We start from the raw sequence: 13,183 nt of genomic DNA on the forward strand, positions 1-13,183 counted from the left end.
AGGGTGAACAGAGGCACTTCCCAGTCGATGAAGTACTTTTGAAGTGTGTTATAATGTAGGCATCATAGCGGTGATGCACACACAGCAATGAGATAAATGACCTATGTTCTCTATGGTGTCGGTTGAGGAATAAATGTTTGCCAGAACACATGGGAGAGAAACCTTGTTTTTCCTTGAATAACACCGTCAGATCCTTTACATCTAGCTTCAACCTTGGTTTAACATCTTATCGTAAGGTGACACCTTCCTTAGCACTTCCTGGGTACTGCACTTGTGTGCCAGCCGAGATTACATGCTCACAAGAAACTATGATGTTTTAACTTGAGATTATTAATGCTGAAGCAAGTTGAACATCTTAACAACTGGAATGATTGGACTGTTTGCCTTGGGTAGTGATTTTTGGAAGTTATTACCAGGGCCCCCTGAGAGTGTATTTATGTTTACAGGTAATCCTGGGAGTGTGATAGTTAATGCTGGTGAGGGGTCCTCCAGAGGGTGGTAATATTTGTAGTAGTAGACACTTGCATGTGTCGCAACACGGAAAATGGATGAGGGCATGTCACAGCAAGTGAAGGCAGATCATAACTAGGCTTGGTTGCAGTGTCCCCACTGCTCAAAGAGCTCACACATTCTCAATATCAAGGCTCACCCATGAAGACCGGGTAGGCAACCGAAGGTAGTGGAGGATTGTTGGGGCCCTTCAAGTTGTTCCCTACAAAGGAGACCTCACTGCCGTGAGTGAAGAGAAGAAACAAAGAGATAAAATATGGCACTAAAAAAAAACTCTCTTAAAATTTATGATCCCATAACAGTTATCTCAAGTAGCAGATAACATTCTTTAGTTTCAAAAATCCTCTCAGAACACTGTTTCTTGAAGCAATTCATCGTTAAGTACTCTGATTAAACACACATGATGTCAGTGTGCTTATAAATTATGCACTTGGATTGATGCAAAATTTGTTTGCAACTGTTTTCTGCACCCAAGTTTTTTAAGAGACAATTAAACTTGTAATATGCAACCCTCCTGGTCATGCTAACAGATAACCTAGTTCCTTTTCTAAATAGATTTATGTTGGTGAAAGGCTTCATTCTGACAGCCTGATGAGCTCAAGTTAATGCTACCACTGGGGCACGTGATCTGTGCTGGTGTGTTATATAAATGCCTTTCAAGTCAGCATATAAATTCATGTCAACCCCAAGTCATTTTGCTCACTGAAAGGATTCTAATGATTGCTCTTCATTCACCATTTGACAGAAATGTGAACAAAGGTCATTGAATCTTGTCTGCCATTTGGCTTCATATACCCTGCTGTGTTACAAATAGATATGGGATGCAACTGCACCTACCTGCTGCAGCCAGCTGATGCGATTCTGTAGTTTGCCATCTTCCAGGAATGTCCGGATTTCTGAGGAAATATTCAGCCAGACTGTGGCGTAGTGTGTAACATTCCCAACAAAGGCAAACGTTTCATTGGCCTGGGAAAAATATAAGAGTCAGACACAAGCAAATGTATTAATTAGCATTTCCAAGAATGAATGGAATTCACAGAGTCACAGAATTGTTATGGTGTAGGAGGAGGCCATTCGGCCCATCGTGTCTGCACCGGCTCTGAGCATTTTAACTCCGTGCCATTCTCCTGCCTTTTCCCCGTAACCCTGCACGTTGTTTCTATTTAGATAATCATCCAATGCCCTCTTGAATGCCTCAATTGAACCTGCCTCTACCACACCTTCAGGCAGTGCATTCCAAGCCCTAACTATTCGCTGTGTGAAAATGTTTTTTCTCACTTCACATTTGCTTCTTTTGCAAAACACTTTAAAACTGTGCCCTCTGATTCTTGATCCATTTACGAGAGGGAACAGTTTCTCCCTATCTACCCTGTCCAGACCACTCATGATTTTGAAAACTTCTATCAAATCTCCTCTTATACCTTCTCCTCTCCAAGGAAAACAGTCCCAACTTTTCCCATCTTTTCTCATAATTAAAATGGCTCATACCTGGAACCATTCTCGTAAACCTATTCTGCACTCTCTCCAATGCGTTCACATCCTTCCTACAGTGTGGTGCCCAGAACTGTACACAATACGCCAGCTGAGGTCTTATATGAGTTCATCATAACCTCCCTGCTCTTGTACTCTATGCCCATTAATAAAGCTTAGAATACTGTATGCTTTAGAAAAAACTCTCTCTACCTGTCCTGCCCCCTTTAATGACGTATGTACATATATACCCAGGTCTCTCTGCTCCTGCACACCCTTTAGAATAGTATCCTTTATTTTATACTGTCTCTCCATGTTCTTTGTATCAAGGTGTATCACCTCACACTTCTCCACATTGAACTTCATCTGCCACCTATCTGCCCACTCCACCAATGTGTCAATGTCCTTTTGAAGTTCTAAATTTGTGTGTGTGGCTGTTGACTTCAAAAGGATTTTCTGTGACATGTGTGCTCAAGGTCCCCCTAAAAACGATACTTTGTAATGTTAGTAGGGGAGTGATTCCAAGTGAAGGATAGTCACTTCCCTCAGAGAGAAGGAAGTCAGAAATGGCACAAGGGTATTCTCACATACCTGATTACACAAAGCAAATTTGCCCACTCAACCAAGCAAATAACAAATGTAAAACAGTTCCAGTCAAAAACAATTTACTTGTCTCAACATAAGTAAGGCAAGAGATTTGTTGTATTGTGACATCCCATAGTAGACAAAACAATTTCCAGCAATTTCCTGTCAGTTTCGCTATTCACCATCGTGAGCATGGTTTCAAGCGTAAATCTTCTACATTTCTCTGTCTGCCGAACAGTGACATAGGCCGGAATCTTCTGTTCAGGAGTCTAAGTTCAGTGGGAGTGATTTCCACTGTTGTGGAGAGGGGGGGAGAGAGAGAGAACGGCTGACCACGCGCAATCCTGCGCAATTCAACTCATTAAATATGCGTCCATGAAGGACTCGCCAATTCTCACGGCCGGCAGGCAGGAAGTCACCATCCCTGCTGTTACCTCATGAGGTCGAAGGTCCGTGCACCATATTTAAAGGGCACCCGGACAGCCTGCACTATCCCTTCCAACTTTGCCCGGCCACAGCTCCACCCTTTCCCTGTAACCCGTCCTCCCTCCCTTGGTCATCCTCCGCGCAACTTGCACTGCCACCACCTGGTCTCAAGCATAGGCTGGCATTTACAGACACTCCCCAAAGAGGACAATGCAGCAGTAACTCACTGTTACTCATGGAGGAGGTCTATCTCGCCAGGTCCACGCCACTTTTGCGCAGTTGTAAAAGTTAGCATCTTAGTTTCTCGCTGGCGGGGAACTTAATTTGGAGGGGAACTTAATTCTAGTGAGCAGGCCTTTTAATGAGAATGGATAACATGCTAATCCATACAAAGCGCTTCCCAGCATTGTTCATTGGGAAGCATGACCCGCCTTTAAAAGTCCTGAGAACATTCCTCAAGTTCATCCCGCCGTTGGGAAACTGATCTTTGGTCTCACGCCAAATTAAGTTCCCCACCCGTCAAACTTCCTGCTGCGAGCAGGCCCGAAAGATTCTGCTCATAGTAACCAAATGGCCATTTAATAACTGGGCGCTCTACTTATCAAGGCCATTTTGAATTGGGGTCTGAATTGAAGTCTGGGAAGCAAAGCAGATGTGACCACATGCTGACTGCAAGGCTAGCTGTACAAGCTGAAAATTTTCTTCACCATTGGGCTGTTGGAAAGAAGCAGATGACTAGCAGCTTAAAGCACATCTATAATATGTTAAAGATGTCTATATTTCCTGTATATAAAATCTTACTTCCTATTGTCAGCTTTTCACATGCGTTCCTAAGTTCACATTTGTAACACAAATAGACTTTATAAACTGGTCAAGCTGTTGGGGACACTACACTTGAACAGTTTTGACTTCCATGTTCTATTAAAAGGAAAAGAAAGACTTGCATTTTATGTAGCGTTTTTCACAACCACCAGATATCTCAAAGCGATTTACAGCCAATGAAGTGCTTTTTGAAGTCTAGTCAGTGTTGCAATGTGGGAAATGGAGCAGCCAAATTGCGCACAGCAAGCTCCCACAAACAGTAATGTGACAATGACCAGATAATCTGTTTTTTGTGATATTAATTAAGGGATAAATATTGGCCAGGACACCGGGGATAACTCTCCTTTTCTTCAAAAATAGTACCATCTTTTACAAACACCTATGCATGCAGAGAGAGCCTTGGTTTAACGTCACATCCAAAAGTCCAACAGTGTAGTGCTCCTTCAACGCTGCACTGGAACGCTAGCCTTGATTTTTGTGCTGAAGCCCTGGAGCGGGACTTGAACCTAGAACTCTGTAACTCAGAAACAAGAGGGCTACCAACTGAGCCACGGCTGAAAGCATTTGGAGGCACTGGAGGGGGTGCAAAAAAGGTTTTCAAGGATGACACCGTATACCCATTAGGAAGGGATGTAAAGGCTGGCAGTCTTTTTTTCTTGGCCTAATAAAGGTCTTTAACATCATGAAAGGTTTTGATTGAGTATACAGAGAGTGTTTCCATTTGAGGGAAAAAGCAAACCCAGGGGACATCAACATAAGATAGTCACCATAGGGAATCCAGAAGAAACCTATTTGAGATTAATAAGCATGTGAGGAAGAAGAGTTACGCTTATAGAGTTGGATATCGGAGGAGGCTCATGTGAAGCAAATAGCTGGTTGGGCCAAATTCTGTTTCTGTGTCGTATATCCTCTGACCTTCCTGTCGGTGGTGGTGTCCAGCTCCCTGGATATTCCTATGTACAAATCAACTTTCCTTCACTGAATCCCAAATTGTCCACGTTTAACTATAAACCAACAACTATACACATTACACAAAATTAGGACAGAATGTATGTCTTCAAAATAGAGACCAACCTACATTTTCATGCCTTGATCCCATTTTAAGGGAGGTGGTGGCATAGTGGTATTGTCACTGACCAGTATTCCACTGACTCATGGTAATGCTCTAGGTTCGAATCCCACCATGGCAGACGGTAAAATTTGAATTAGATAAAAATCTGGAACCAAAAGTCTGATGATGACCATGACAGCCATCATTGATTGTTGTAAAAACCCATCTGGTTCACTAATGCCCTTTAGGGAAGGAAATCTGCCATCCTTACCCAGTCTGGCCTACATGTGACTTCAGACCCACAGCGATGTGGTTGACTCTTAAATGCCCTCTGAACAAGGGCAATTAGGGATGGGCAATAAATGCTGACCTAGCCAGCAATGCCCACATCCCATGAACAAATATATTTTAAAAAATTTAGCTCCTGCTATCTGATGCTACTCTACCTGATAACCTACTCAGCCTCAACTTCCCCTGTGCATCACCACAGGGGACTGACTAATCCTTGACTAAGACTGAAGCTCCAGTGATAGAAAAACTGACTGGAACTAACCCACACCTCCAATTATCACTTGCTGTCATTGATACCATGTAAAAATGTTCTGCAAATTTTTGGCAAATTTTGCCATGCTCAATCATCTGTTCCGAAATTCTCTTTTGCGACGCATTTTCAATAAAAAATGCAAGGTTGCAAGGAATGTGAGTTGGTGGACAATATCCGAGTTCTAATTATTACTTAGCTATCGCCTTCACTGTTCAATGGATGCTCACAGAAGCTTTATTTTCCCCAAGTCTTTGTGCCTTTAACAATGATGCTGTGCACGTATTCTACCATCAATTTTACTTAACACTTGCGTAAGGATCCTAATGCAATTAAGTTCTAGCAAATAAAGAAAAAAGGCTTTCCTGTCTGGTATGTGAATCAGGAGTAGGATGTTGAAAGCTGTTGCCCACTCGCAGTTTTGCATTTTATGAACCTGATGTGATGATCAAAGCCTTATTTCCAATACATTGCAACATTTAGAAACTAAGAAAAAAATCCTCCTTAAAACACTTGACATTGTGGAAATTCAATTAAATGGAGGAAGAGATTTTTGCAAATAAACTGAATTTGCCTTTTATTACAGAGCTGGGCTGAATGATTCTTTCTCAGCTGTCACTATCTGAAATATAAAAGTACTGCATTCTGCCAGTAGCTAAATTAAATATTTATTACTTTTTTTTTTTACAGTTGCTGCTGCAAAATTGCAAGACCAAGCACTCTATCAGCCGATATTAAGATTTAACAAGCTCCGACTGAACACATCTCGTTATATCTCTGCGTACATTAATAAGCTCCCAACTTTCTCCTCCATGCATTCCAACCAGTAGAAATAATTTCTTTTTAGCAAAACAAGACAAGGCTGGGGGAGATGGGAGTGTTGGATTCTGTTTGCAACTCAGGCGTGAGAGTGAGCATGATAAATTTATTGGAAAAAAAAAACAAATATCCTTGGATCTAAGAGTATTTTTCCAAATAGTGGTTCTCACAAATTAATGCTTAATATGCTCTTCATTGCATTTCTCTGTGCTCTAACCTTAGGCAGGCATTAACAATAACTTGCTGATTTAGAAAAACTTGCCTTCATGTTCTATTCTGTGCTTCACTTTCAGTCTCCACAAGTTATGTACTATTGCCTATCCAATACACTGGCAGTTCACCAGCTTCCATTCTTGAGCTGACCGTGTCGAACCAAGTGGTATCCAAATATGGAGGGCAGTGTATTAACGAAAGAAAGACTTGCATTTGTAAAGTGCCTTTCATGAACTCAGGATTGCACAAAGTGCTTTACAACCAATTAAATATTTTTGATATGTAGTCACTGTTGTAAAGTAGGAAGTATGGCAGCCAAACTTGCACACAGCAAGCTCTCACAAACAATAACGTAGTAATCACGAGATAAACTTGATTTGAGATATTAGTTGAGTGACAGATATTCGCCCGGACACCAGGGAGAACTCTGCTGCTCTTCTTCGAAAAGCTCCCATGGGATATGGGAGGTCAGATGGCTTATAGGAAAGACAGTGCTCCCTCAGTATGACAATGAAATACCAGCCTTGTCTTTCTGAGTCAGGGATGAGATTTCCATCAATGAACCATGACTGATTGTCATGAAGCTATTAATGTATATAATATTATTAGAAAATATTTTTCTTTTAAAATAGAGGTTTAGTCTGTGGGTCTGTCTTAATTGGATTAAAGCCAGCTAGTCTGGGTGCTTTCATGTGTACTAGTTTTGATATGTAAGAGAGTTAGCGTGTATTTGCATTTTTTTGAATAGGACATTTAGGAAGCGGGGTGAAAAATGACACCTATCTAGCAGCTACCAAGCAATATGTTTGTATTACTAATAAAATTGGTACTATGAAAGACGTTTCATTGTTAAAAGGTGGAGTTCAAAGAGGCTGGTGAGACAATGAGAATTTGAATTCAATCAGTAGTGGTAGGTATAACTTCAGCAGTGTCCGGGTGTGCAGGGGGGCAATGTGAGATCAAAAGGCAGCTGTAAGCCTCCAACTGTCTCCACAGGAACCAAAGTGAAAAGAGCCTCACTTTGAATTCTTAAGGTGAAAATGCTTTGTTTGGTGTCTGGTTAAGTCTATGAGTTGCTGTTGCCTTAATGGAGATTAGTTTGGGAATTTGTTAAAAGTTATGATAGTAGTAATTTGTAGCCATGCGTTTATATATTTTAACCTGTGTAAATTAATATAAAGTTGCATTTAGTTTAATATAAAACCTTGAGAACTGGTGGTCTGATTCCTGAATTTAGATTCGCAACTCAAACATAACACTTAAAAATATAGGTTATAACAATAGTTTAAAGTTTCCCTCTGGGATTTTTAAATAACTCCGCTTTACCAACTGCATCAGTCATAACACTGATGCAATTAAATTGTGACAAATTTACATTGGGAGTCCTGATTATAAGTATGGTCATAGGAATTCATAATGAAAGAATAAAACTAAAGACAGAGGGCATAACTTTAAAATGGGGACTGAACTACATATGCATTCCCTGATCCAACAGCTCCCAACCTCGAACACTACTTCACCTGAAGACCAGAATGGATCATGGTTCCACATATATAAGACTACAGAGGACCAACCAGTAATGTTAGAATGTTAAAACATTGCTGCTGTTAAGGCATTTTGTTTCTTTACTACAATTCAAGAACACATTTCTTGTCCTTTAGACAAAGTAGATGCAGGACCTGTGCTGCATCATACAAAAGTCAGATTTCTGGACTCCCTCCTGATGTGGGTTTAACTTCCTGTGCACTGTATTTAGCAGCCTGCTTAATGCACTCTCATTAACTTTGTTATTTGAACACAACTGTTAATTCATTTAATATAAATTAGTAATGCCTGAATTAAATTCATGCAAATAGGATCTAAGTACAGGCACAAATCATAACACAGACAAAATTAAACCCCCCAAGCCAATAAAGATCAGGTAATTACTTCTAATACATCAGTACAGCCGTGAAGACTGACCAACATGGGCACCTGCAAAATCTCAGACCATGGCCGAGAGCTTTGAAAAGATTCAGCAGAAATAAATTTTTATCTAAGTATGCTGTGAAAGTTCTGCTCTTTGATCCATTAAAAATGGAGGCCCCATTCCCCTCTCCAAAAAAAATTGGTTATGATAATAAGCAGCTGAGCACAGATCAGAAAGGTCATAGATTCAATCACTGGACTACTGCAGTTAGCAGATCTCCACTGGGGATGGAGAAGAGACAAAAGCAATCAAAAACGGGAATCCTGACCAGAGTTCTCGCTCCAGATTACTTTTCAATGACTGCCATTGGATGTACACATGTGGACTTTGGGCAAGGGCAAGGTTGGGCTCCAACTGTGATGCTCTTCCTCTGCCCACCTCACATCTAACTACCCTGCTGATGCTCATGTCAAAATTCTTAGAAAAAAGTGCTGTTAGAGAACTGCTAACCAAAAAGCAAGGGGTCAGTGTCTTCAGGAGAAGAAGGGAGGGGACAACAATAATGAGAAAAATGAAGTTAATTGAAATTAATTGTGACAACCCATGTTTGATTAGTGGATCTATTAGCAACAAGGACCAGGAGGGCTTAAATTCCTGTCCACAAATGTCCATCTCTAGAAGTGCTTCCAGCTGATATGAGACTTCCGCTACGTAGATAACAACTATAACAGTTTTATAAATTTGACAAAGTTTTGAATTAGTTCCATAATAAAAAGGCACTGATGACATGGGATCATGATTCAAATAGCCTTTAAGAACACTGGGCAGAATTAAATGTAATTAATGCTGGTTCAGCTCCTGGAAACCTGTGTCACTTCCTATTTGGGAGGCCCGACCGGATTAACTGGCCAATGTCGAGCCGTCACTGGGATTCTGGACCCCTGTGGAGAGAAATCCCAGCCGCCGAGAGCTGCCAGCCAATCAGAGATGAGGAGAAACTTCTTCACTCAGAGGGTGGTGAACCTGTGGAATTCTCTACCACAGGAGGCTATGGAGGCCAAGTCACTGAATATATCAAAGAAGGAAATAGATAGATTTCTGGACTCTAAAGGCATCAAGCGGTATGGGGAGAGAGCGAGAGTATGGCGTTGAAATAGAGGATCAGCCATGGTCATATTAAATAGTGGAGCAGGCTTGAAGGGCCGAATGACCTACTCGGCTTCAATTTTCAATGTTTCTATGTTTCAGAGGTTGGCAGCTCTCCATTACAGACAGCGCCACCTGGAACAGTGGTTGTTGCCACTAATGTATCCGGGATGGGGGGGCGGGGGGGACCTAGGATTGCTAAGGCACCCAGGCCACAGGTGAGTGAGGGTAGGATGGGGGTCGCGCACAGGGGTTCATGGGAGAGGGATAGTAGCAGGTCAGAGGCAAGAGTGGGGGGTTGATTTCAGCAGCCAGCCCCCACCTGATGCTGGATTCCTTGATCGGGTACTAAGTGCCTTTGAGAGAAGGACCCTCCCCACCCCCACCACCCACACACCGCCCAAGAGGATACAGGCAAACCTGGTAGGCCACCTGATAGGCAGGGGAAAGCCATGTTCCTCACACGTAATTCCTGAGCTGATAATACATCACGGTGGGCTCAGGGGTAATTGGTGTCAATTGGCTCAATAATAAGCCTAACTAATAACCTGCTGTGAGTGGGCAGGTTTTCCCCATGGGCCCATTCCCGACACCAACTTAATCGCGTGAGGTCTCCCCAACACCAGGAGGACTGATGCGCGGACTCTCCCGCAATTAAGTGGGTCCAGCCACATTTCCTGCCACAATAGACTGCATTAAATCCAGCCCATTAATTTTCATCAGAAGTTTTGAGTTAGGAAATTTGTAACCATTTATACTTCCCTATGAATTACAAGAGCCACATTTCAGTGGATAAAATGTGTTAGCAATGGTAGCCTCTGAAGGTCAACTTTCCGGAACCAGTCCAACTGTGCTTGGAGCAAAAATGACAAAGTACCTTCTCTGGCACAAATGGTTGCAGTGTGACATTAACAGATTATCACCATCATGTCTAACTGGAATGTCAACGCTGTTGGGCAGCTGAAGATGCAAGTTTGATTGTTTTTACTGGTCTTCAATATTCAAAGTCAAGAGAAGGGATAAGAAACAAGAAAATGAAAGAAGGAAAGAGGAAAGGAAGAAAACAACAACTTGTATTTATATTGCAACTTTAACATACGAGAACATCCAAAGGTACTTAACAGAAACAATATAAAGCAATATTAGAGACTGAATCGCATATGAAGATGGTCAAAGAGGTAGGTTAAAAATGTGTCTTAAAGGAGGAAAGAGAAGAGAAGCAGTTTAGGGAGGAAATTTCAGAGCTTAGGGCCCAAGATATTGAACGCACATCCACCAATGATAGTGTGATTGAAACTGGGGATGTTCAAGAGACCAAAACTAGAGGAGCGCAGGGGATTAAGGATGTTTATGGAGCTGGAGGAGATTACAGAGAAAGGGAGAGACGGGGCCATAGAGGAATTTGAAAACAAGGAGTAGAGATTTCAAATCAAGGCTATGATTAATTGGGCAAGAAAGGAAGAGAGGGATGCAGGAAGGGAGGAAGGAGAGAAATGAGAGGACGGGGAGAAAGGAATAAAAGACTGAATTCGCCTGCAATCATACAGTGCCTCTCAAATCGCCAAGATATCCCAAAGTAGTTCTAGCAAACAAAGTGCTACTGAAGTATAGTCACTTCTGTGATGAATACATTGGTAAAGACTAATAATGCGTTTTCACCTGGTATCATGTGTATTGCATGCTGTGAAGCTGACAAAGCTAAGCTTCCATTATAGCAAAGAACAGAAGATGAAGACAGGTCAAAGCACAGTGGTGACAAAGCAGCCAGCATTCATTAATCTCAGAGCGATCGATCAGCACATAACTTCAGCACAAATGATAAGAGAACTCCCACAGAACTGAAAGATGCCAGTACCAATGACAACTTATGCATCATCTGTACTGTTACTGCTGAATTATAAAACAGCTATCCAACTTAAGTGTGGATTTTCTGAGAAACTGTATGTGAATGAAGAAATTGGAACAGCATTATTAGTTATTGACTTGTTCACAGCACTTAATGTTACAAAGCAACAAGAGATATGAAGTAACTGCTTGACTAAATACAACTAGAAAAGGCTGTTCAATACCAACCATCATCAAGGAACTCTATCAGGGCCTAACTTTATCTCATCTTTTGTCCACTCCAACCCCACAGCTACCCACTCTGTGACAGAGACATGTCCGGTTCTCTTTTACCAGTTCAACTGAGTTAGGTCCAACAGGGTGGTCAGTACTCATTTGGATACACTGGGGAGACATTCGAGAGTCCACCCGCTCTTGCGCAATTAACTACCCAGTGCACAAATGGTGATGTCTGAGGAGCCCTGGATATTGAAGACGGTGCTGACGAAGGCCATCCATGTAAGTGCTGCATGTTCGGGCCACTGTTTGTGCTGCATCAGCCTACAGGTAAGCAACTGGTGGCAGGCATTGTGATCACGGCCTTGGGGAATTAAAATGAGTGGAGCCTCAATAGGGTGATGGTTGGGAGAGATTGGGGCTTTGGGGGTGGGAGGAACATAAGTGTGGATCGGAATGGAGGGAGAGAGATTGGGAGTTGGGGGCCGTCAGGTTGAGGCTGGGAGGAAGAAGTGTTGGGGGATGGGGGGAGGGGCGGAGGTGAAGGCCACCAGGAGTCAGGGCCAGGGCTTGGGAGTCAGAGGTCTAAAAACATGATAGGCAGTGATTCTGGGGAAGCAACTTATCTCATTTTTATGTAGGCGATGTCAAGAGTTGACTTCTATAAGTGCAGCCAGCATGGGGGCCTGAAGCAGCTGCTACGCTTCTTATTTGTACATGCTTGTCTGTCTTTACCAAATATGATGGGTGGTGCACCTCCTGCTCACCATTTTGGGGCCCAATTTAATCCCCATAATTATTCCATATGAAGGCACTCCTCCTTAAACATTGAGTGAGAAAGTGGAAAAGCACTGTCCCAAAAGGGGCCTAAAAATATTGAACGCTACACGTAGTTGCTGCTAGAGGTGATATTCCTCTCATTGTCACTACCAGTAGGAACATAGAAAACAGGAGCAGTAGACCACATTGTCCGTCAAACCTGCTTTGCCATTCAAAATGGTCATGGGTGATCTTTTGCCTCAGTTCCACCTTTCTTCGCCTTCCCATATCACATGATTTCCCGAGACACCAAAAATGTATCTCTCAGGGTGAATCTACTCAATAATGGAGCATCCACAACCCTCAGGGGTGGCAAAATTCAAAGTTTACAACCCTCTGAGTGAAGAAATTTTTCCCCATCCAGTCTTTTATGATTGACCCCTTATCCCGAAGACTGTGCCCTAATATTCTAGGTTCCCTCACAGTATCTACCTTGTCAACCCCCTTCAGAGCCGTATGTGTTTCAATGAAATCACTTCGTGTTCTTCCAAACTTCAGAGAGTGGGTAGTGAGCAAACGTCTATCAATAATAACTTTAACATCTTGCATCTACACACATTTCTAGTTAACTTTTATCTATTATAAGTTTGTAAATCCACATTTATAATGGAAATGGTCCTTGTAAACTTGTCATGCTATGATCACATCTACCCACCTTGGGTAGCATTGGAGTGCTGCAGTTCTGTATCTCCTAACCCAACAGTCTGTGCTGCTGAGGAATGTATATGGTCTGAACAACTCTAGTTCTCTGTGTTCCAATTAACTTAGGATTTGCTAAATAACTATAGGTAATGACATAAATGTATGATCA

At 42.1% G+C, this 13,183-nt stretch overlaps 1 protein-coding gene across 7 annotated transcripts in view; it reads right to left on the minus strand.

The window, feature by feature from the left end:
* abca2 (ATP-binding cassette, sub-family A (ABC1), member 2) overlaps positions 1–13,183 on the minus strand; it is a 576,571-nt gene that overhangs the window by 215,456 nt on the left and 347,932 nt on the right. For all 7 annotated transcript variants that reach the window (XM_078550348.1, XM_078550347.1, XM_078550346.1 and 4 more), the window contains one exon: positions 1,348–1,476. In XM_078550348.1, coding sequence (XP_078406474.1) covers positions 1,348–1,476 — 129 coding nt within the window. The remainder of the gene's footprint in view (positions 1–1,347; positions 1,477–13,183) is intronic.

This window comes from Cetorhinus maximus, chromosome 10 (assembly GCF_964194155.1).
Source record: "Cetorhinus maximus chromosome 10, sCetMax3.hap1.1, whole genome shotgun sequence".
Lineage (NCBI taxonomy): Eukaryota > Metazoa > Chordata > Chondrichthyes > Lamniformes > Cetorhinidae > Cetorhinus > Cetorhinus maximus.